General features: G+C 35.1%; 1 protein-coding gene across 4 annotated transcripts in view; it reads right to left on the bottom strand.

Moving 5' to 3' along the window:
* The window catches only part of SEMA3A (semaphorin 3A), a 236,266-nt gene extending 212,332 nt beyond the window's left edge, over positions 1 to 23,934 (bottom strand). For 3 of the 4 annotated variants that reach the window (XM_023753776.1, XM_023753777.1, XM_023753775.1), the window contains exon 1: positions 23,381 to 23,934. In XM_023753776.1, coding sequence (XP_023609544.1) covers positions 23,381 to 23,492 — 112 coding nt within the window. In that variant the 5' untranslated portion in view covers positions 23,493 to 23,934. The remainder of the gene's footprint in view (positions 1 to 23,380) is intronic. The other variant, XM_023753774.1, reaches the window with a different exon arrangement.
* Positions 23,935 to 25,996: the final 2,062 nt, after the last annotated feature.

Below are 25,996 nucleotides of genomic sequence, written 5' to 3'. Positions count from 1 at the left end.
CATGATTTTATTTCTTTCCAAGATTGTAGGTATTTGTGTGTGCTTTAAGTTAGGAAAAACTAAACAATCTCTGGTTAATTTCTTGGTAATAGTTTCTGAAATTTTAGCATCTAAAACCCAGTAGCAATAATTTATGTCAAGAATTTTAGGACTGTATCTTTGTAATTAATTTTTAAATGCCATTTTCCACTATAATTATTATGTGCTGGTATAATTTCACAGTGGCAGCATTTGGATAGTGGGTTTTTTTCAATATCCTGGAATGAAATCTTCTTTAATTGAGAGCAGTAATTAAAAGTAATAATCCCCCTTATATAAGATATCAAAAATAGTCAAATTTATAGAATAAAAGAAGTGAAATGGTGGTTACTAAGGGCTATAGATGAGGAGATGTGAGGTTACTATTCAAGAGGCATAAAGTTTCATTTAACAAGGTGAATAGCAAGGTGAATAAATGCTAGAGCTGAGCTGTACAACACTGTACCTATAATGGACAACAATGCATAGTGCACTTAAAAATGTATTCAGAGGGTAGATTTAACGTTCAGTGTTCTTACAACAACTAAAGAACAAACGGAGAGGCTTGGTGTCAGACAGACACCAAAACTGTTTCCCTTACTACTTGTTCTACTTTAGGCTGTGGTTTTACTTATCCATAAAAGGATGAAAAATGCACCCTACCTAGAATGGCTGTAACAATTACATGAGATAGTTTACACAAAATTTAAGCACTATTTTTGGCCAATAAATAATATTTATTAAATGGCGATAACTGATGTTATTTTTATCATAACCACTATTTACTCTAACAGAAATACAGGAGTTTTTTTTAAGTCTCTTTGTCTTAGAACTGACTTTATTTTAAACATCAGTAAACACCAGCATTGGGGAATGCCAGGCATCCTCAGTAAAAAGGAATAGGAAGGCTGATCCCTAACCCGCACCTCACGGTAGGATCCCTGCCAATTGAGAATTCTGAGTGTCAGCTTCCCCTTGCTTTTGAGGTGTGAGGATTCACCACTTGATGGTACACAGGCGAGCTTGGTAATCATCATTCTGTGTTATTTGGGAACTTGGTTCTCAGGTTGAAAAATGGAATTTTCTTGAGAACAAATTCCATTCCCTTCTTTTGGAGTCATCTGGATGACTTAAGGGTAGGACATGAAACGTAGATAGATGGTTTTAGCTATTCAAATGATAGCTAACAAATGTTCAGATGGGAAACCTACAGCAGTACTCTCACTTATTAAGTTCATTTTTTTTAAATAAAAAATCTGGTAAACATCCCATCAGGTGAATGCATGTACTATTGCAAGCTAAACACGTGAATCCTAAATGTCTGGAAGTAGGCAAAGGAGCAAACTCTACATGAACCTTGCCTGCCCACAAAAGAATGCTCTGAAGTTTTATAGCAGTTTTTATTTATGGCCACGGTGATTCACCAACACTAACAAGCACTAAATTTTCACAGCACTCCCATCACTTTATTTGGCATGGGAAATGGCAAATCTGTGACAGCCAAAATATGCAATTTTGAAGTAAAACTCTCAATATTATTATCTAAGAAAAATTCTTTCCATTTAGTTGCTCCCTTTTTTAACATATACCATATCTTGTTTCCTTGAATTTTTAAATGAATTTAGATGCAGTTCTTATATTTAAGTAGATACAAATCTTGGTACAAAATGCACATTAAGAGGTTATTCTGTGGTATGTTGTAAATTGTTGAAGCAATTTAAATAAAGGTCCCAATTAGTGGGAATAGTAAGAACTTTCAGAAAAGGAGCAGCCAAGTGTAAAAAAAAAATATTATCCAGACTGGAATCAAGATCTGAGGGGTGTAAATATGTTTTCTATTGGGATTTCTACCACAAATGGCTCTCTTTTCCTGTATTTAATGTAAAACACACTATGAGTTTGATGTCTACCTATCAAAAAGAAAAAAAACACACACTTATTATCTACTAAGATATATGAGCTTATTCAGTTATGAAAGATGGCATGGCCAACCACTTGGGTGCCAGATTAAATCCCAAAATAGTCTAGAATGGTGGCTTACAATGAACATTTTCCCCTAAGGGTAGCAGTAGAAAAATCAGTATTTGTAAACCAAGTGAACAGCTGTTCTTCCTAAGCTTAACATTTAAGACTTAAGGGTGGTGTTTAATAATGTTTATGTATTTCTTTAAGCATTTCACAGTATTTTGAGATCTGACAGGGAGCAATTCCTAGCATTCCCTATTCACTTACATTTCCTAGCCACTCCGACAATGTTGGTTTGTGAACTAAAAGCAATGACTTTAATTTACTTTAGTAAGTAATTTAGATAATTCAGTCTGGAGTCCTTTTTCCTAGTAGTGTGCATGATGCAACATTTAATTTCACTAGTGAAGATAGCTGACTCTGGAAACTGGAAAAAATGGCCCCAAGATAGCTGACTCTGGAAACTGGATAAAATGGCCCCATCTTAGCCTTCTTTCAGTATTGCATGACAATGTGTAGCCTTGAGACTTAAAATTGGACTACTTCAGTGGTGCGCTCAAGTTTCCTGAAAATATTTTTTGGAATCGTCTTCTATTATTAGGGATACTCAGGGAAAAAGTTAAAAAAATGCTACTTCAAAAGTTGAAAGGACATAAGATATGTTCACTCACATACAGCTTATTCTTCTGTCTGAGTCATTTAAGTGAAAATAGTTAAAAGCATGGAACTATAGTCCAGTGGAATGCCTTTGGAACTGTGATATTGGAAGAGAGAAATAAAGGGCATGCATATGGAGCCTTTACTGTACGGAGCTTTTATGCTGCGTAAGCACATTTTGATCCATTACATATCAGAGGGTCCATTATAATAACAACCTATACAAAGGTTACCTGTGTGACCATGTATTTTATTCTTCTAAATGATTATAATATAATATTATCTTAGTCTTTTAGCTATAGCATCTGCCATTATTGTCATGTAAGGTAAATGTTTCTTTCTGTTCTTTTTCTGAGCTAAAAGGGATAGCATATTGTTAGGCACAGTTTCAACAATAAGAAAAATGTAATGAGATTGTGATAAAATGTAACTGTTTAGTAATAACTAAGTCTTTATGTATTCTATGCATGATATTCTACTATGATCACTTTTTGTAAAGCACATTCAGAAAATGCCTCCATTTAGTTATTATTATTTTGCAATTCAATATCATTATAACACTTTAAATAATTTTATAAGCTAGAGTTATTTTCTGTCTCAATAAATGAGAGTTGTAAAAATAGTGGTAATATATTGTTAAGTTTCCTCTTTCTCAATCCATCTCACAGTATCTACTTGCTCTCCTTGATTGCACTCGACTGATCTGATTAACTCCTATTCCTTTACTATCTTCATAAACTTCTGGGTAAAGCATTATATCCAATGACTCCTATAACTATGGGACCATCTAGTCATCTTGCTCTTTCAGCTCTCTCTGGTTTGATATATCTTGGCCTAGTCACTACTTACCAATCTTCTCAGGAGACAGGAAAAATAATAGAAAGTCAAACACAATAATTAATATCTACATCATCAACTGTAGCCACACTAAATGAATTCTTACCATTTGCAACAGCATGGATGGAACTGGAGAGCATTATGCTAAGTGAAACAAGCCAGTCAGAGAAAGATAAATATCATATGATCTCACTTATTTGTGGAATATAATGAACAACATAAACTGATGAACAAAAACAGATCCAGAGACAGAGAAGCATCAATCAGACCATCAAACCTCAGAGGGAAGGTAGGGGAGGGTGGGGGAAAGGGGGAGAGATCAATCAAAGCACTTGTATGCATGCATATAAGCCTAACCAATGGACACAGACACCAGGGTGGTGAGTGCATGAGTGAGGGGGTGGGGGGAGCAATGGGGGGGGTAAGGATACATATGTAATACCTTAATCAATAAAGAAATTAAAAAATAAATAAATGGCCCTAGCTGGTTTGGCTCAGTGGATAGAGCGTCAGCCTGTGGACCAAAAGGTCCCAGGTTCGATTCCAGCCAAGAGCACATGCCTGGGTTGCAGGCTCCATCCCCAGTAGGGGGTGTGCAAAAAGGCAGCCAATCAATGATTCTCTTTCATCATTGATCTCTCTCTCTCTCTCTCTCTCTCTCTCTCTCTCTCTCTTTCTCTCTCTCTCTCTCTCTCTCTCTCTCCACTTCCTCTTTGAAATCAATAAAAATACCTTAATCAATAAAGAAATTAAAAAATAAATAAATGGAATGATTTAGTCAACCCAATGCTTAATACAATAAAGAGAAAATACAAGCAAACAAATTGTCTTTTCCTCTCAAAACATAGCTGTGTATTTACATAACTCTCATACCGTTATCTCAACTCTTGACTTATCTTACTTGTATCCTTTCTTCTATCCTCATCTCTCATCTCACTCTTTTATGAAGAATGGCTCTTTTGCTTTTCCATTCCACTTATTACTTGTTCTACACTTTTATCCCTTGACCTGATACTTAGTACTGAGAGCTATTCTTATATCTTCTATTAATGTCTAATACTTACTGGACACTCATTATGTCAACCACTTTCTTTTGTGTCCCATGTGTAACATCCATCATACATTTTAAAAAGGCACCTCCTAAGCCTCATGTAATCTACACAACCATTCAAAAGGATAGATTTTTATTATCCTATTTTATGAATAAAAATTGAGTTTAGTGAGTTTTCTAAGATCACACAGATAATGTATCAGATTTGCACTCGGATCTCTCTGATTACTAAAACTATGTCCTTAAGTACTATGCTTTATTGATTCTAACCAGACTGATTCTGGGCTTGGTACCATGAACCTATTATGTGCTCAAATACATGAATTAAAATTTTTGATGATTACTTGTTTATGTTATTTATATGGAACGGTCACCTTGTTTGTGGCATGCATTATGTTCTCAGAGAAGTCAACTACCCATGGTTATTCAATCAGTACCTGAAGTTATATGATTTTCTTAAAAACGCTTAGGCAAACTAAAATACTACACATTTTATGACAAGCCCTTGACACCTTCTCTCCTGCTTGTAATTTATTTACTCCCACCATCTGAAATATTCTCCATTCTTCCTCTCTCTTCTATGCCTGCCAAAAGGCTCTCTGATGCCCAACTTTAATGTTTATCTCACCTAAGGACTTACAGAATCACTTGACTCTCTGTGATATTTTAATTTTTTAAAATCTCATAGTTCTTTGTTTGAATATATTACTTTTTGCACATTTGTCCCATAATGTATATTCTGCTATACCTGAATACCTTCTCCACTAAATGGGACCTCCTTGGGTGCAGAATGCATGCCATACACCATAAATTATAATGTACTCCTTGCACACCGTATTAATAGTTATTAGAAGAATGAGCAAAGATTATGAAGAATCATTGATCACTGAAATACTCAGATTTTTAGAATTTGCTTACACTGCCTCACTGTCTGCCACTCTTTTCCATTTCAGATTACATTAATTTTGCTTTTACATATTTAAGAAACAGCAAATTAATGCTAATGTCTTCAGGCTGTGCTTCTAAAAGAAAGGTCTTTTCCATTCTTTCTTACAAAGTTTTCTCATCCTCATAGTCCAGCTTAAATTTAACTCCCTGTAAAACATATTTTTTCTCATGATCAATAGCATGCCATAGCATAATTAACAAATCATTGTCACCTATAAACTTCACAGCATTTGCTTTACATTAAAATGATGGACCAATTTATATATAGACTCAGAAGTTAGCTTTCCCCTCATTCTAGGTCCTTCTCTTTATTCTGCCTCCCCCTGTTTGAGACTTCAAACTGCACAACACTGTTCAAAGCTGTAGACTATTAGGTGTCACTGTCTTTATTCTGCTCACTGACCCTGCAGAGAAGTTATTCTTAATCACTGCTCAGCAAAATCATATATGCTCACTGCTTAATCATCACTTGTACTTTTTCATTTCATTTTTCCAGCTTCCTTGCATTATTATAGTGTCACTGGATTTTAAGAGCTCCATTCTTTCTTACAAAGTTTTCTCATCCTCATAGTCCAACTTAAATTTAACTCCCTGTAAAACATATTTTTCTCATGATCAATATTTGGTTGTATCAAACTTGTGCATTAAATATAATCATATTCTGTTTAAAAAAAAAAAATAAAATAAAATGATGGACCAATTTGCTTTATCATCAGGTGGTATTCTTTCTCTAACACTATGTGGTGAGAAAAGGGATTACTCCTACATGTTTATTTCTACTCCTAGTAAATCATTATAATCATTATAATGATTGGTGCATAGTCATACTTAGTATATTTTTGTCCACTTGAAATAAATTTAAAGTTTTAAAAGATCTTTCTGTGTTAGAAATAGAATAGTATGTAAATAAGCAATAGCTCAGTGTGAAAATACAGGGTGAAATACAGGGTGTCCCCAAAATGTATATACACTTTAACAGCTGATAGCTCAATTTTGTAAATAATTATTCAAAGTGTGTATACATGTTTTTAGGACACTCTATACTAGTATATGCCAAGAACAAATACTTAAAACATAAACCAAATTACAACAACCACCACACACACACACACACACACACACACACACACACACACACACACACACACACATCCTAGTGGATGGATTCCCCAACACTCTCTTTCTCCTCACAGCCCTCTATGATTGCTGTATGAAATAAACTCCAAATGGCAACTGGCATTTGTCTAGCAGACTGTGAAATATTTTCTTCAACAAAGTTATTCCCATGATATGTTGAACTCTGATTAGTCTGGGTTGACACTGGAGAGTAAGACCCTCCTGCACAGGGACTGTGTCATTTATCTCTGCTAGTTTCTCAGAGGCCCTGGCCCAGAACATGCCTAGAATGGAAGGTGGCATGCCCAGCCAAGGTCTGGAGACTATTTCCTTCTTTAAATATTGGTGAATTTTACTTAGATATTTATTATAATGATTCACTCCTTGGTTTCCTCAAGTACATATGTTACCTGAGTGGAGTTTTGTTTGTTTTATTATGAGCAAATTGGGTGTACAGAAAAATTTAATTTCAGTATAACAAAATATAACCTTGTGTTTTTTTCCTGTGGAAAAGATACAATAATGCTTAAATACTCATCTATAATTTATTTTATTTTCCTTTTATTATTTCCCGTGTGTGTGTGTGTGTGTGTGTGTGTGTGTGTATCTAGTAACACTTCTCTGAATTCATGTCATTTCAATATCCGGCTTTACATATAGCAGATGGTAGAAATATTTTAAAGACATAGCACCATCATATTGAGACTAAAAGTAGCACTGTTTTGAATTTAAAGAAAGGAAAACATTTATTTTTATTATATCTATTTCCTTTTCAAGGAAATTTGATTGATTCAGGTTTATATGTTCAAAATTTATGAAATGTTATGTAGTATACATATACTTATACACACACACATATATATATATATAGAGAGAGAGAGAGAGAAAGAGAGAGAGAGAGAGTATATTATAGGCAAAAAACAAATTGATTTCATGCTAATAAAAAAGGAGGGGAACATTTATTTTAATAAAGGATAACTGTAGCCAGTCTAACTTCCAGTTATAAAATAAATAAATCATGAGGATGTAATGTACAGTATGGTAACTATTATTGCATATTTCAAAGTTGCTAAAAGAGTAAATATTAAAAGCTCTTATCATAAGAAAAAAATTCTGTACCTAGAGGTTAACTAGATTTATTGTACTGATCATTTTGCAATATATCAAAAATAGAATCTTTGTGTTGTACACCTGAAACCAGTATAATGTTGTATGTCAATTATACCTCAATAAAAAATTGAAAGATAAAATATAACCCTTGGCAAAAGTATTGTTTCAGAGATAGACAGATGTTAACAATGTCTAACTATGAATACTTACATTTTACCAAGTACTTAAGGTAAAAAATATTTCCCTTTGAGTATTGTGTTCTAAAAATAATGTATCAGCACCAGATAGCACTATATTTTACAGTTATTGTACTTTACCAAAGAAACCCTAGCAGTTTTTTTAAGAATTCATCACTGATTATTTTTACATTTAAGTTACTATTGAAAGGCACATTTCTCTTTGTGATGTGGTTATCATTTATAACTACAGACAGTCTACATTTTTTAAGCTAAAACTATACCTCACCTTCACATGTCATTTACATATACTGATTGCTTCCACATGTCTGGCATAAGGTAAAATAGTTTATGAGCATTTTAATATGGCTAAAGCTACAATAAAATAAACTTCATCTTTGTCTAGAAGACCTCAGAAACTTATTCATGCTGGTACATAAAGTGTTTTCCAAAGGGATACTTCCTTCCAGAAAAATCCTTTAAAAGCTGACTGTGGTTAATGTCACCTCCTTTCTAACGACGTCTAGATTTCCCAGTCTGGCTTCCAAGTGTCTTCTGTTTAACAAAAGCCCCTTTAAGCTACTCTCAACATGCTCTCCATTCTATTTACTAGCTTCAGGCTGCAAGTTTATTTTCTTGAGTGACTGCATATCCCCTTTCCTGCAAATGGGTTATTTGTGATCACAGGTGGTTCCCAGAATTGGTCAGAACAACTCAAACTTTCTATCTACAAAGTTTAATTCAGACTCAGAACATATTACATAGGGATATTGTGTTAATTCCTATGTGGATTCAATACTCTTTAAGTTGTCATAAAGGATGTTGTGTCATCATGGACCAAGTCAGAACAAAATAATATTCAAGGCAACAATTACACCATTTGAAAGGATATGATGTAAGCACAGGAGCAAATAAAATAGTCATTTCCTGGTTAGTTTTACTGAATAGTAAATGACTGACTTTGACTCGTGTTGAAAACATAAATTGGAACGTAGAGTCCGTGAGATGCAGGCAAACCTTTCCTAGAGGAGCAGGTGCTTCCTTGCTCATCCCGGCGCCGTGAGTATTCAGAGCCAGGCGGCCCAAAAGTCGGGTCTTCTTTCATCCTCATCATTAGCTTTCTGTATACACTTATACAGATTCCATTGAACTTGCACTTAAAATTGTGTCAATAGGTCAGCATCAACACATTTAACTTCACTGAATGGCCTTATGTTAGATCAGCAATTTGTCATCAATTGTTTACTGGCAACATTAGCTTTTTACAAAGCCTTCTCATATGTTCACTGACGAGTTGATATTGACAAAATTCATATTTTAAACATTCACACTATCACAGGTTTTGAAAGAAGCACACTACACATACAGTTGTGGTTTTCTTTGTATTGCAATTATATATACAGGGAATAGCTGGAGAGCTCATGCATGCATACCTACTCTAAATGAGCAAAACATGGAAATCTAGAATCTATGCAATTTTGAATCTGCCTCAAGTGATCCATAGGTAATGAATATCTTATATGCACTAAGTAATGATTGGGCACCTTAAATGTCTACTGTCATTACCCTGATAACAGCTACTATAAATAGCTATTCTCCTATATTAGAGAAGAGCACCTTGAGGCTAATAAAGCTAATAACATGTCAAAATCCTTACACCTAGAAAATTTCAGTCAATTCAATGCTTTCTTCACCATGCCAAGATTCTTTTATCCTCATGAAATTTTTATTCTAATTGCAAATTAGAAAAAGCCATTAAATTTCAGTAGCCTGACAAGCAAGTACCTGAATTAACATAATAATGTATATTATCAATATATTTATTTTTAAATATATATTTATTGATTTCAGAGAGGAAGGGAGAGGGAGAGAGAGATTGAAATATCAATGATGAGAGAGAATCATTGATTGGCTGCCTCCTGTACACCCCCTACTGGGGATCGAGCCAGCAACCTGATCTTGTGCCCTTGAGCAGAGTCAAACCTGGGATCCTTAAGTCTGCAGGCTGACCCTCTATCCACTGAGCCAAACCAGCTAGGGCAATATATTTATTTTTAATTGAATATATGTGCTATCATTTTGCTCATTCCAATAATGTAGCATTTTATTCTTTAAAAAATATTTTTATTGATTTCAGAGGGGAAGGAAGAGGAAAAGACAGATAAAAACATCACTGATGATAGACAATTATTGACTGGCTGCTTCCTGCATGCCTCACACTGAGGATTGAGTCCACAACTCAGGCATGTGCCCTGACCAGGAATCGAACTATGACCTCCTGGGTCATAGGTAGACGCTCAACCACTGAGCCACACCAGCTGGGCTAAAAATGTATTCTTTTAGAAATATAAAAAGGCAATACATCTGGATTTTTTGGTGGGCACATCAAAGACATTAGGCCATTATCTGCCTATAAAGAAAAGTAAATTGTTTGAAAAAGATGGTGTAATATGTACAATGGAGAATCTATTTGAGAGACTGTGGTCCATAGTGTGTGTTCTGTGTGGTACAGTTAATATAGACTGAGAGGTGTACTTAAAAAACAAATTACTACAGCATCACTAATTTCACTTCCTTATATGGCACTTGCTTAAAAATAGACTAAACATATTCTTTTGAAATTAGTGTGCTGGTGTTTATATAGTTGCAGACAAATACTGTCCTAGAGTAGACTGTTTTCTCTAACTGACAGCTAAAGAGCAAAGCCAATCAGATAGTTATGAATCTAGTTTCAATATTGGGCAAAACAGACACTGACTACCTTTCTCGGTGATTTTATGCATGTAAGATAAAAACGTTTTTATAGTCACGTGGTCTCGTTTCGTTGCTATGCTAGAAATTTTTCTCAAGAAGCTGTCTGGATTAGGAGGTCCAGTGAAAGAGGATGTCTGCTCTGTGAGTGTGCAAAGGGAACCTTAACTCCGTTCTGAATAGGCACCTTAGAAATCAAAAGAAGGCTGAGACTCTCTTGAACATGAGGAACACACAGTGAAAGTAAGAGATTCCATGGCTGCAGGCCAGTGTGTGAGAGCCCAACAGGGAGGTAGGGTCTTAGGAGTAATTGCTCTGAGCACAGCTTCCAATTTTATCTTGTTAGAATCCAGTGCAAAGGAGTAAATCTTTGCACACCAGCCCGGGGCGGGGGAAAGACCATCAAAGAATAGTGAACACACATAATATATTGAGCTGAAAAAACAAGACAGAACAAAGTCACCCTTGAAATCTTGCTTTTCTCAAATAGAGGCATTGTGGTAAAGTTAAATCTGTGTTCTAGTCCTCAGAAGTCCTCAATGTACACCCTGCCATAAACCTAAGCACATATGAAGGAAGTAGTATGTAACATCAACTATTTTCAGGTAGAGAGCTGTATCCTAAATTACATCTGATTGTTGGATTTTAAAATTTTATACAGAAGCATAGATATCTGCAGTTTTACTTAAATATGACTTGCATTTTTCTGGACATGTGAAAATGCATTGCTCTATGTACCAGTAGACAAGCATAAGGTACATGCCCACGTATGTAGTCTTTGTGCCCCAAGAGAACAGGCCGTTATGTGAGGTCCAATCTGAACCGTAAGCATTTGTTTCAGAATCTCATTCAGTATCTCAGGTGATGAGTCAGTAACTCAGCCCTGAAGGCCAACAACCAGGTTTCTGGATTCCTAAAGCATTGCTTTGCACATACCACTCATTTATAAACTTTAAAAAGTTTTATCATCTATTCAAATCTAAAGTTTGAATGCTGTAACCTCTCTTTCAAAATGTTCTACCAATTACCTATATCTAAACTCTTTTTTTCACCTTAAATTATTTTTTCTGCCCATCAAATATTTCACTACTCTATTTTAAAAAATTAAACTGGTGTCTGCGTGTTCTCACTTCGGTGCCTTAGCCCTCTCACCTGGAAACATCTGCCACCTCCTCATTTCTTCCTTCAAGCACTTCTCTCAAAAAGTGTTTGATGAAACCCTATCATGCACAAGACTCTGTACTTGACTAAGAATATAAGATGAATAAAGAACAGGTGCAGTGTCAAAAAGTTGACAACCTATGTCTTCTCTTCTTCCAAATGGTAAGTTTCTACAGGACAGTTGCCATATTATGGTTTATACCTCTCTGCCTCTTCAAAAGCTTTGCCAAGGAGATACTCAAGTCAATGGTTGTTAGAGAGAATAGCATCAGTAAGCAACTAAAAGGGTGGGAGGATGGTCATCCAGGCAGGAAAGTTCTCAGGTGGGATGTAGAGAAAGGATGACTGTGTCTGGGCATCATTGGTACTACGAGGTGAAAAGAGTTTCACTCTCCCGGTAATATGAGCTGTTGTAGCACACTCCTGGTAGCACACATTAAAAACCTGCTGTTCTCCAATTCTTCAGATCCGTCCTAGACACAATCATTTATCAAACCTGCTTTTTCTATATGGTCAATGTGTTTCATCTCCAGCCTTTCTTTCTTATTTCTATTATGATCCTTATCCAGGCATTACTTTTCTCATATCTGAATAACTGCAGGACCTCCAAATAGTTTCCTCTATGCCCTAGACTCCTTCAGATCATTCATTTTTATAGGTTGAACTAAGGAGTTTGTACTTTAATTAGCAAGAATTTCAAAAAAAGGAGTAGTTTCATTTGAATTTCAGAAAGAACTGTAGACAGTAATGAAGAAAAAAAAAGAATAATTATAAATGGCTGTTGCCATAGTAGGGCAAGTAATGATAAATGCCTGACTTAGCCTGGAGGAAAGACTAAGACAGATTTGAGAGATAAACTCAAGAGGTGGACTCCACAGGACATCTAGCTAGATGTAAGGTAGACCATCAATGGAAGAGGCAATGATGCTACTGACCTGGACAACTGGGACAAAATGACAACATTCCCTAACACTTGAATAAGGGGGAGAAAGAAGTTTGTAGAAAGGACAGTGAGCATAGTTTTGAACAAGTAGAGTTGAAGTTCCCTGTGAGAGAGCCAAGTGTAGATATTCTATGGCTTTTGACATGTGGAAGAGACACATGCAAGATACATGCCTTAGTAACTGGTCCCCGTACTTTGTAGCACCTGGGAAAGTAATTTTCCCAGGTAGGGGCATGGGCAAACAGAGTAGAGATTGCTGGGTAACATGAGCACATAATTTCCAGTGCTGTTAGCCTTCCGCTACTCTTCCCTTCCTAGTCGTTATGTGGGCAACATTTCCACATCTCAAGGGTCAAGGATGCTAATTTGTCCTTTAATCAACATATTTTATAGATGTAAAGCTAAGGCATTTGGACTGATTGTGAGAACCATATTCTGTGTATCAGGGATGATGTCTAGTTTAGATCACTAGGGTATGTGTATATAAGAGGGCAATTTAGTGTAATTTTAAAGTGGTAAGATTACCATTCTTTAAAGAAAAGTCATTTTGCTTGTTCTTTGGTAGATTGATCTGCTAAAAGCAAAAAGTTTCCAACCTCTTCCCAAAAGAGACAGAAGGGCTTTTAATTTTTGAGCCCAAAAAACTTTTTCCATGCCCCAAGAGAATAATAAATAGGATTGTGTTTTCAAAAAGAGAAACTTAAATGAGATTTATTTAGCTAGGACAAGAAGAATGAGTTCAAACTGTATTTCCAGAGAAAAGATGGGGTGAGAATAGGGAGCTGTGGGGGAGGGCGGCAAGGATTAGTTAAATAAAAAATTATATATTTCAAATCTGGAACAATGGAAGGCTATTTTGTATTGGGAGATTTGTGACTTGCTCAACATTGTGTACATTTCTGTGGAGGCAATGACACTATGCACTATGGCTTGGAGCCAAGATGCTAAGAAGGCTCAATAGAAGGGCTACTGAAATGAGCATCTTGATAACTCCTAAAGTCCATTGCCTAAGAAAGAGCAGAGAACTCAGCTATGCAGCAGCATTATATAGTAGGAGATGCTGAGGGAAGGTCAACCATTAAAGGACAGAAGACCACATACAATCCTGGATCACTCAAGATCTGACATCAAGTAGAGAGACAGAACCTCTCTTCAAGACATTTCGATTCAATCCTATGCTCTAGTGATTGGCATTCCACTTTCTATAATTCCCAATTAAACATAATATGATTTAGAAAAATAATAGCTTGAATGCAAGTTATTTTTGTATTTGTTATACACACATATGAACTGCATATAACCACATTGATTTATATAGTTCTTTATCTAGTATATAAAAGTCTGCAAGTACAAGCGATTGCACTATTATGACTAAGTTTTAGAAGTTATATTTTTCACTTTGTGTTGAAAAATACCACAAATCTACAACTTATCTAATATATTATAAAATGTTGCAAGATTTTAGTAGCTTGTTTATTCTGAAAGCAATTTATTCTTAAGTGAGCCAGAGAAACATCCTGAATGATAACAAAGTGCTAAGTGAATTAAAATATATGCAATATGTAACTTTGATTTTAAAGACATGTGGTATATAACAAGAATACATAGTTAAGACATGTTAATATATATTCTCATTCTGTAGATGACATAGGTATCTTTATGTTAAAAATAAACATAATTTATAAAATAGCAATTGCTTTCTCCATCACTTATTGGTGGGTTTGTTAAAGAAATAACAAGGTAAAGCCAAAAAATAGGAATTAGCTAGGAAAACAAGAAAACAGGCTAATATATTTTATAATCTCAAGGAACTACAGTCACAGTCTTTTCTACCTTGGATAACCAAGCTCACCTTTCTTTCCTTTTTCCATTGGTTAACAAGAAGTCTGGCCAATATAGTTTACAGATAAACCCAAAGGAGAGATGGATAAGCCCAAAGGATCACTGTGTCCACTATGGAAAAGTTCTCATAAGTATGTACCGCTTTTCCCTCTTCATTTCATTTTAGTCAAACCCAGACAAGCACATATTAAGTCCATAATGTTCCCATTCTGATATGCTGCAGCTTTAATTTCCCCTAGTCAAAGGACAGGTTTATTTCCATGTTGCATCTGAAGACAGAAAAATTATATAGCTATGGCCAGCCGGCGTGGCTCAGTGGTTGAGTGTCAACCTGTGAACCAGGAGGTCAGGGTTCTATTCCGGTCAGGGCACATGCCCTGGGTGCAGGCTTGATCCCTAGTGTGGGGCCTGCGGGAGACAGCTGATGGATTCTCTCTCATGATTGATGTTTCTATCCCTCTCTGCCTCTCCCTTCCTCTCTGAAATCAATAAAAATATATTTTAAAAAAGAAAATATATAGTTGTATCACTATGTAAACTATATAAAAATGTATTGTTTTCCTAAAAAGAAAAACAACTCACAAGGAAATAGTTTTTGATAGTGGGAATTACCACTCTATTTCTGCCTTCTCACATTTTTCTTGTCTTTCAGAGTTCACCTTCCTTGTGCCCTATTTTCAAAAGCCTTCTGAAGTCTTTAGGTAGATGTGAGAGGCTGCCCTCAGACATCCTACTATAGTCACTTTATTATCCAAGAATCTTCTTGTTCATGAAGAAATCTATAACATGGCTTATGTAAGTTTGTGTGTTGTATGTGTGACTTAGATATAGAATACAAGTTGAAAATACTTAGTAATTATAATAAAAATTTGTAAATAATTGAAATTCATACAGCTGAGGAAAACCTAGATTAATTTAAACCAATTTGTATAAAATGATCACAATAGTGTTTATTATTCTCTTACACTTAAAATTTAAAGATAAAAAATTAAAATTTCTAACACATAATATGATGATTCACCACTACTTAGATAGTTTGAATTTGACCTCAGGTAAAAATCACTTTGTTTTGGCTTTCCTCAAATATTTTCCTTAAGGGTTGGGACTACGGCTTAATTTTTTAAATATATTTTAATAGTTATAAGTTGTACATAACAGCACTCTTGTCCTATTAATACTTCTACTTTGTCACAAGACTAACATATTTTATAATAATCTAAAATTAAACATTGCAAATTAACTATAGGCCTATAAGTACACTAAGGAAATTAGCCTTTTATGCGCCCCCATCCTCTTAATTATATGAGATTGGGATCTTAGACAAAGAACTCAAAATGTATTTTGAATATTCACACTTCAGCAAAGATTCCTGTGGCTATTTTCTATCACGTCGACTCTCCTGGGCCAGTGGGTTCTTGGAAGCAAGAGGTGAGAATGGAAGAGGGTGGTGTTCCCTGAATATAGAGCACAAAACCAAGGGAAGAAGAGGCTGGCTTGGAAATGAAAAGCAAGGGGAAATGTGCAAGTGCTGCTATCCCTAAGTGGAATCAAGGGTAAGGGATCCACGGAAGGTTCTGCAATACTAAACCTTAACCAGTTGTCATAGAGCAAAGCCAGGTTTCTCCCCAAAGTGTGGACAATGGATTCTAGTCAATTTAAGGTCTTAAATGATTGTGCTTTCCACTTTGTTTGGTAGGAGAGATTTGTTTTTTCACAAAGGCTCAGAATCAATGAGACTGATGATGAGAAATTTTATCGTTAGACACGATTTGGTTTTAGAATAGTCTCGCTCACTTTCTTTCCTGGCTGTGTGTCCTGAGACACAGTAATAAGGGTATTCATCCAAAATAAGGAAACAATTCCTCAACCTGGTTCCTAGAGACTTCCAAGAGGTATGTATTCTTATATTTTCTCCATCTCTTACTTGTGGGCAAACAAAGATGACCCAGATACTTTCTGATTCAGATCCTTTCTGGAATAGACTTGATTCGTTGTCTGTGGAGATACATCTGCTCTCAGACCCTTTGTTCACTCCAAAATGTCTCCCTCATATCCTCCTCTAGCATCTAACACTGAGTTTACTTCCCCTACAATTCCCTTATAATGCATTTCATATTTTGAATTTGCATTCTTTTTATACTCACTTATAATCAGGTATATTATGCGTTTAAAAAACAAGGTGTGTCAAATAAAGCCCAAATTCATTCAATAATGAGTGACTTTGTCTAGCCATCGAGAATATAATGATGAAAAACAATGCAGATCTGCCCCTGAGAACCTTCCAATCTGGCACAACAAAGATGATCCACGTAAGTAGGCTTACAAACTAAAGATGCAATGTGATGTATTCAATAGAACTAAGCCTCATTTAGTTTGAGGATGAAGACTCAAGTTTATGGTGTTATATTTTTTTTTCTTAAGACAGGTTTATGATTACAGCAGCAAATGAAGTTACTGTAAAGTTTATTCAACATTGTTTCCCACGCCAGGTCTCTCTAAGCAAAGGAAACCTGGAAATGCAGGTTTAATGACTTATTCAGGAGCCAAGACTCCCTAAATGTGGTCCCTTTAAGTTTTACTCAAAGCTTGTAGAAAATACTAAAGCAAATTCATTCTTCACATTTATCAACATAATTTTATTGTTTCTTATCTTTATTCCCTAATTCAAGTATACATTGTATATTTTCTTATCCTGGGTTTGATAGAGTCCAGCTCTGTTACTGTTTAGAAATGGTGTACGAATTCCTTACTTTTACTGATGTTTATGTCTTGGCAGTAGAAGGAACATCCACTGGGGACATTTGTGTCAGATAGAATTTATTGACCTTCCGCATATTTAATTATAAAAATAATTTAAAACAACCTACAGACCAAAAGGTGTTATTCTTTTAAAAATATATCAAATGTAATTTTTCTAAACATTATTTTACCTTCTCAAATAGCCACTCTCCAATTATAAACAATGGCAATCACATTACATAGACATGCTGCCTAATTCCTATTTAAGCACACTTAATAATTCAGGCTTAAGAAAAAGATTGTATATATATAATTTTTTTAAAATTATAATTGACAAGCAATTTTTTAATATTTTTATTGATTTTTTACAGAGAGGAAGGTCGATCAGCTGCCTCCTGCACACCCCCTACTGGGGATGTGCCTGCAACCAAGGTACATGCCCTTGACCAGAATCAAACCTGGGACCCTTAAATCCACAGGCCGATGCTCTATCCACTGAGCCAAACCGGTTAGGGCTATATGACGGCTATATGACGTTTTTAATATATATTTCATACACATGAAACTGTCCCTCCAGCATTCTGATTATTTAGTACTACTATTTTGTTTTATATTTTATAATTAATTTCACATGTAAAGTCTAATGTAATTAAAAATACTTTATTTATTTATTTATTTATTTATTTATTTATTTATTACTTGTAGTCATTTACTTTTTCAGGGTCAAACTGTACCAATAAAGGTATGCAAAGAGCATATAAAATATTTACTCAACTTTATTTTAACTAATGCTGATGTTTTGTACATGTTACTTCTCCTAAAAAACTTATACCAGTTTTTCCAAGCTTGGTCTCCAAACATTACTCTGTGTATTTATCCTAGCAGTCTGCCCATTTCCACACTCATGAAAGAGCTGTCACAAATTGCTAGTGCCACCTATTAGTGGAAGCATAGTACTGCAAATCATGATGATGCCTTTAAAAAGCACCTAAGAAGTCATGAGGTGTAAAATCCATCTCAAGACTCACACTTGTTCTAATTTATGTTTACAGCTGCTGGTCTTTTAAAAATAAGCTTTCAGTACATGCACTAAACCTAGATAATGTCATGGGTTTTGGAGAATTTGCCTACAACTTTGCATTAATGAATCATAGATTTGTCCATAATGTTTTGATAAGTGCAATGTTTTAATCAATGAAAACGTAACTCTCCATGATATAGCACGATTTTGTAAGTGAATGTTAGATAATGATCAATCAAAAATTTGTTTTAGTGCTGGTCTCTCTGGAAGATTTTAGAAAAAATCAAGCATAAATGCTGTTTAAAATGGTCCTAACGAGATTTCAAAATTTTTCAGAAGATGTAAAGGTGTGATGTTCTGAGATGCAACTGTGATGTTTAGATGTGCCTCTGAAGTTTGAATGAGAAAAATTTAAATAAGAACTTTACCACACAATTTCTTCTGGCTTACTTATAGTTCATGATAACTTTATAAGTTAGAGCACACATCTGAAATACAGTTGTATATGCACACTAAGCTTTACATAGGCTATGCTCTGTTAATACCAGGAACATATTATATTAATTAATTATAATTAATTTTTTTCTTGAAAGGTTTCAGCGATACTAATTGTTAAATATGGAATTTAAATATAATTGACCAAAAATCACAGAATATTTATTACTTATGTTGTGTGATTTCTGTGTAATATTAAAAATAAAAAAACAAAGAGAAATTAGTTATCACAGACCTACACACCTATTTAGCTCATAAGCACCCAGGTATTTTATATTGCTAACAGAAGTGGAGTCTTGCAAATAATTTATATAAAGAGAAACAGCAATATACAAAAGTTAGCGTTGGAAAAATTACCTTTTCCATTTTCAGGTTTACTTAAGTTAGTGATGACTGAATATCATTATCAAAAGTTGGTGGGTTAGAGACCTAAACAGGATGGTTTTGTTGTCTCTGTTATTTTCCTACTTGCTAAAGTCCACTGTATAAATTATTATTTCAAAGGCCAATTTGGTTGGCAGCTTTACACAGAGAAGCCACAAACTGGAGACTTTCACTATCCCTCATTTAATCTGACCAGCATTGCATCACCATGATGTGTGATGGAGCATTTTTGTTTTGTTTTATTTTTATATTATTTTGCCAGGATATACAGGGCAAGGCAAAAGTAGGTTTACCAGTTGTTCATATGCAAAATAATACAATAATTAATAAATAATAATACAAGAATAAACTCTTCTTTGCATACTCAGATACATTACATATATATATATCCTCCTACACATTTCACTTTACCTGTGAGGAAATTTTTACTAACTTCATTCTACACCATTATGTAAATACTTGAGATATCCATGAAAACTTTCCATGGGATTCAAAAGATCATATATATAAAATTTAAAATATGAATACTATTTTAAATCAAAAATTAATTATAAGCCATAACCAGTAGATTGCAAGGGTTGGTTTTTATCAACTATTAAATGTAAATATAAAGCTTTATTATTTATATATATTTATATATCCATATTTATATATTCATATATATGTGAATGTGTGTTGTGCTTCAGTATAAGTAAAAAGAATCTCTGAAAAGTCATCAACTGCAAGAAATAATAAAATAAATCATTCATATTAATTACATTTTAAAGTGATCATAATATATGAGCAATGGCAAATAAAAATTCTTCTGCAAATTTTACTTCACAATTTTTAACTTAATATTATCTTCTAGTGTCAGACAAATATGTATGATAATTTTGATTTAACTGATAATTTTATTCTTAAAGAAACTACTTGACTCTGGTATAAGTAGCTTTACAAAGTATGAGAAGAAAGCCATTAAAATGTCTACCATCGATTTCAGTACTATTTACTGAGTCTTCCCTGCACAGGTAAAGTTAAAGACACTGATTTAACCTTTGGATCCACATGATCACCATCACATTGAGGCTTGCATGTGTCTTTGATTTCCACTAAAACTGAAGCACACCATGTCCTGGAAAAACTCATTACACTGAGTGATGGAACATTTGTCATTTGTTTAAAACCCCAAACCTAATTTATTTCCTTGTGATTTCCATAGCTTGTTCTGAAGTCTTCATTGCACCACACATTCCAAAGGGAAGATTACATGATATTCTTGTATTTCATGAGAAGAGTGAAATTTGACTAGTTGTGTAGGAGAAATAAACTGTTATGCACCATTTAGAAAAAGAAGCACTTTGACATTTAGCTCTATTCCATATCTTTAAGGAAGGAAAAGTATCTCTGGGTGAATGTCTCTTGAAGATAATTTGTAAGTGACTGCTGAGATTTACAGAGTTCTCACATTTGCTTCCCCCACAAGGATTCTAAATCAGATTGGTTCAGAGGAAAAGCCACCATATCCCATTTTTCTAATATTATCACTTCTCCAGATGGCCCTCGAACCTCTGTTCAATTCCTTTTTCCTAGAGAGTAAAGAGGTACCTTATTAGATATCTATGTACATCCACTGCAAAAGCTGCCTTCTTGTTCTTCTTTTTCTTTCTCACTTAACATATCAAATCTCTTTTCTCTCCTACCAGAAAGCAAGCACAGTGATTGCCTAAAACTTTGTCTTGGCAACCTGAGCAATGAGGGAGTTAATGGTGGATCTTTGAAAACAGTGACATGGGAAATTAGAGTTGGCAGGGATTTAACTCTTCAAAAACCATGCTGGAATATTTTTAAGGGCAACGCAGTGGATGTTTTAACTATGTTTGACATCTAATTAAGGAGGAAAAAGAAGCAGCTAAGAAAAAAAATGTCTAGTTTAGTTTAGAAACAAAGTATTTATAATTGGCTACCAGACTTTTACTTTAGCAAAATAAGTGTACATGGAGAGAAAGAAAGGTAATGACAGACCAATAAAATGACAGGAAAAATTGCTTGGGCCATTGCTCTTATTCTTCTTACTGTTGTTCATTTCACAGCTTATTTTACCAAATTGCCAAATTCTAGGTATATCAATGGAATTTTTATGTAGCTGTAGGGTAGTTTTTTAGTTAAAGGAAAGCACAATAATTATAATGGATGCCATTGCTAAAAAGAGCTTAAAAGATAGTGTCAGATACATACACCTTGTTAATACATACAGCTAACTTCATCAGACAAGTTTAAAGCATGTGTACATAACAAAGGTTATTCTAATTAAATGCTAGCTTTTTAAAATGGAGAGCAATATGCTACCAGGTAAATAAGATTCTTGCAAAATAAATAAATATAACTCTCAATTCTTATTTATTTTACAATTCATTTAGCACTTAGACAAGTAACTGTGATTGTAAGATCTTTTAAATGTATTTCATGTTTCAAACTTATTTTAAAATTATAATCTATAGCCATTCACTTCTTCAAGAAGTAGTTGCATGCAAAACTTACTTATAAGGAATATAAACTTACATAAAGTGGACCATCAACCTGAGAATTAATTGATGACATCCTCTCAAAGAGTGAAAATAGAGAGCAAAAACTGATGCCAACATAGATGCCATAATATCATATACTATACTAAACAATTTAAAGACAGCTACTAAACAGAGACACAATAGAGATTAATTAAATATTAATGGAGTCTATATGTTTTTAATATCTTAGATGAGTACAATTGCAATTGCTTGCTCATGTTTAAAATGCGTTCACATTTTAATAAAGAAAATGTTATGCCAAAAACAAATATATTTTCCAAGTAAGTGTGTTTTATCTAACAAGTATTAAGTCCAAATAAACACATTTAATAGGTGTCTAATTTTCTAATCCAAAGTGTGAAAAATACACCCTCCTTTCCTATTTGTGGTCCTCATTCACACCCGAGCATTCAGAGAGATCATCCCCCTCATGTGAAAATTAAAGACTCTGGTTGCTGGCATAAGAGCAATGTACAGTATATAGACATCTCTGCAAGAGAGATTCAGTAAATTTGCTTCCCATTATAGGCTGAACACAGAATATAATTGAAGCTTCTCACTGCCCCACCCCCTATTCTAGAAATCTGAGAATCATAAGAAAGCAACACCTTAGGGAGTAAAACTACTTGAGTTCAAACAGTTTAATCTGAAACTCCACTTTGATAATACCTCAGTTATATAAGTATTTCCTTCCATTACAAGTTATATTTATTATTTTGGAATCCAACTTAGCATTATTTTATACAAATTCATCTAAACAAATATAGAACAACTATTTTTCTTTTAAAACCATCATTAAGAAACATGCATGCACATGAAACTAGAACCAAATAAAGTATTAGCAACCATGAAATAAAGCTTTTTTTTCTTTCTTAAATTTATACTTTTTTTTTTTTTACAAAAGAAGTTCACACTAGTTCTACAAGTAGGAAGTAGTGTGTCTTCATTTCTTACTGAAGTACGTATGGAATTAAATAACATTATATTTCACAGACTCTGGCTTTACCCCAATTAGCCAAATACACAGTCTTTTGTACAATCATAACACACTGTGGAAAAACTAGTCTGTTCTCTCCAGTTTATATTCTCTTGGCAAACCACGATCTACTGCTTATGTTAAGCATCTGATTGTCAGATTTGAACAAACTGAATATTCATGATGATGATTAACCATTTAGTGTCTAAAACTAAGACAACACAATTTGTCATAACAATTCTTATAGGTGAGGCATGCATATCTAAGAAGGGACCATTTTTTTCAATAGTAGTGTTAAAGATATTTAAAAAGAAGTAGGGTCAGAAAAATTAACAGAACACATGATCACACAGACAGATCAGCGTTTCCCAGGCATTCAGCTCCTCTCTGCAAATGTGATTAAATGTTCTTTGTTTGCATTTAAATTGTCATCTCAAACAGAAGGCATGCTTTCATTTGTCTATTTTTTTAAAAGTGCTTAAATCATCTCAGAAAGACGCACCCAGTCATATAGGTTCCCCAGGTTAAACTAAAGGTTTTATGGTTTGGGTTGGGAGGGAGTTCAAGGAATAAAAAGGGAGGGGGGCGACTGAGGGGGTATCACACAGCTAGCCAAATAAAAGAAAAAAAAAATAAAGATTTACCTTTGTAGGATAATTTCAGCCTTGGCACATTGTTCTTCCCATTCTGATAGCTGGCTCTGGCTGTAAGTAACACTCCCCAGAAAAGACAGGCGATCCTGGCGAGCCAGCCCATGCTGCAGGCGCAGCGGGTCCTGCTGCTTCAGGCTTCCCTCCTGTATTGTGCGGCCAGAGAAGTTCAAACAATCTGAAAACTGGAGGTAACAGGTGACCTAGGTCAGTTTCATTCATAAAAGCAGACAAGCAAGACTTCACCGCAACACCAACACCTCTTCTTCTGTAACAGTCACTGAAGAAACTTCAAAACCTCCACCAAAAAAAAAAAAAAAAAAAAAAAAAATCCGAGCCAGGCACCGGATAATGAGGCACAACTGTTGTGTGGAAAGGAAAAAAAAAATTAACCAGGGCTGCTGCAGTGGCGCTTAAGAAGCAGTTCCTTTTATCTAGGCTCCTCTGATAGCCGGTGGCAGACTCTAATCCTGCTCCCTGCTTCATTCGGCACCGGGGAAGCAGAATGAAAGGGAAACGAGAGAGAGAGAGAGAGAGAGAGAGAGAGAGAGAGAGAGAGAGAGAGAGAGAGAGAGAGAGACCGTGAGCAGCGCGGACTTTTCCTGTACACATGTAGGGAGAGATGACACAAGATCCCGCAGACAGGTTCCCCCAACACTCACTAGACTGGCTGACAATGGGAGAACAGGCGAGCTCAACCCACTCCCCTTCCCTCCTGTCACACAGCACATGCAAAAAACATCTCCTAGAGAGATTAGAGCCGGGAGCAGAACCCTCCAGCGTGCCTGTGAAAGGCATGTAGCCATAAATTGACTTGCAGAGGCAAGCGTTGTTTTATAGCCATGTTAGGTGCAATTTTGATTTTAAAAATCTGAATTCGGCTACCTACATAATGTAGAACTCATGCTCCTGATAGAAGTCTGCTGAACTTGCGCATTATCCGCGTGAATGTAATGTATACAGAGAGATCTGCATATGCATATGTGTGTATCTGCATATGCTTGCATCAATATAACTTTAACCACGGAAGGTTTTAAAGCCTCGTTAGAGAGCCTTTCCTCCTCCCTGCAAGCACACTTGGCTCAGCCACCCCCTTCCCCGCCCCACTGCAATCTCAGCAAAGAAATTCCTAGTAAAGCCCATTTCAACAATCAGTTCAAGACAAATATAGGTCCACCGAGAATTATAAATTACAACAGGGTATTCTCAAAAGGATACTCAGAATTTAAAAAGAGCTAGGGTTTTCCAGCTTCTGGAATGCTCTGGCTAGCATTTTTAATGCATCACATCTCATTAATTAAAGCCACTTCCAGAGTTTTGGTTTTAAAGGGCAGAGGAAGATGACAAAGTTCACCAAAGTCCCTGCTGAGTATTAGGGACCGACAGAGAGAGGATAACTCTGTGTCTTCATGAGCTGATAAGGGTTCCTACATTTTCTGCGGACACGTGAATGTATTCCGGCGGTCACACAACATCATTAGTTCTTTCCTAAATAGGAATACTGTCTGAGGTGTTTAAGTTTCCTCTTCTATTTTTTTTCTTTTCATTTTCCCCAAAGCTGATATTCTTATAAGATTTTGTGGAGTGTGATATCTAAAGGTTAATAGGACAGACGTTTCCTTCTTTACTCTTCACTCCCCAACTCTATCTGCCCTGCACTCTCCCCACCCTCCAAGCCACACCACGTACACACCTGAAACAGGAGAGAGAACTCTCCTTCAATAATACAAAAATGTCTCCGCTGAAAGAAGAGGGTGGGTCTCACAATTTATACATAAACACGCATTGAAAGTGGTTTAGTAGCCGCATAAAAAAAAAAGGTCTGAGCTTTGTCATGCAGCTTTTATTAGTTAATGTCTACAGACCAATAAGAGAGCATCCCCCACATCTCTCTCTCTCTCTCTCTCTCTCTCTCTCTCTCTCTCTCTCTCTTTCTCGCTGTAGGTGGTGGAGGAGGAGGAAGAAAATGAAGAGGATTTAAAGGGAGGAAAATGGGGAAGGGGATGAGGGATTCTCTTTCTACTTCACTAGTTGGATTGATTCATCAAACAGATCCATATTGTATTTGTCAGTTTCCAACAGCCTATTGATCAGTCAGTATTGTTAAGAAAATAAAATCCAAAAATAATGTTGATTTTACTGATTCCCACACTTGTTATCCTGAGCACCTTTCAAGCTCCGGGCAATGGCTTAAGGCTACAAATGACAAGAGGCTTGTCTGTCTTCCATGGATTATCCTCTATAGACATTCATTCTGCAGAGGAATTCATGCCACTTTGGCAGAACGGGACTAATGAATTATCCTATTGACATATCACAAACAATCAGTTTAAATACCTTAAACGGTTATGCCATTTTCATTAATATATATTTTAAATGTCTCAAAATATTTATTCTTTCTCTAGCTCTAGTTACTTAGAGTAGGAGAGCAAGTTTATATTTGTCAAAACTTAACAGAATAAGCAAATTTAGAAATGTATCCATTTCACTAGCATAGAGACTAATCCTGACAAATAAAAGGTTGTAGGTAAAATCAGTTAAAAGAGGGTCAAAATTGATTCCATGGGGAAGAAAGACATTCAATCTGGATTTTAAACCACAAAATCAGGA

The sequence above is a fragment of the Myotis lucifugus genome, unplaced genomic scaffold, assembly GCF_000147115.1.
Source record: "Myotis lucifugus unplaced genomic scaffold, Myoluc2.0 scaffold_51, whole genome shotgun sequence".
NCBI classification, from domain to species: domain Eukaryota; kingdom Metazoa; phylum Chordata; class Mammalia; order Chiroptera; family Vespertilionidae; genus Myotis; species Myotis lucifugus.
The sequence above is the reverse complement of the archived record's forward strand: the minus strand, read 5'-3'. Positions and strand labels throughout refer to the sequence as shown.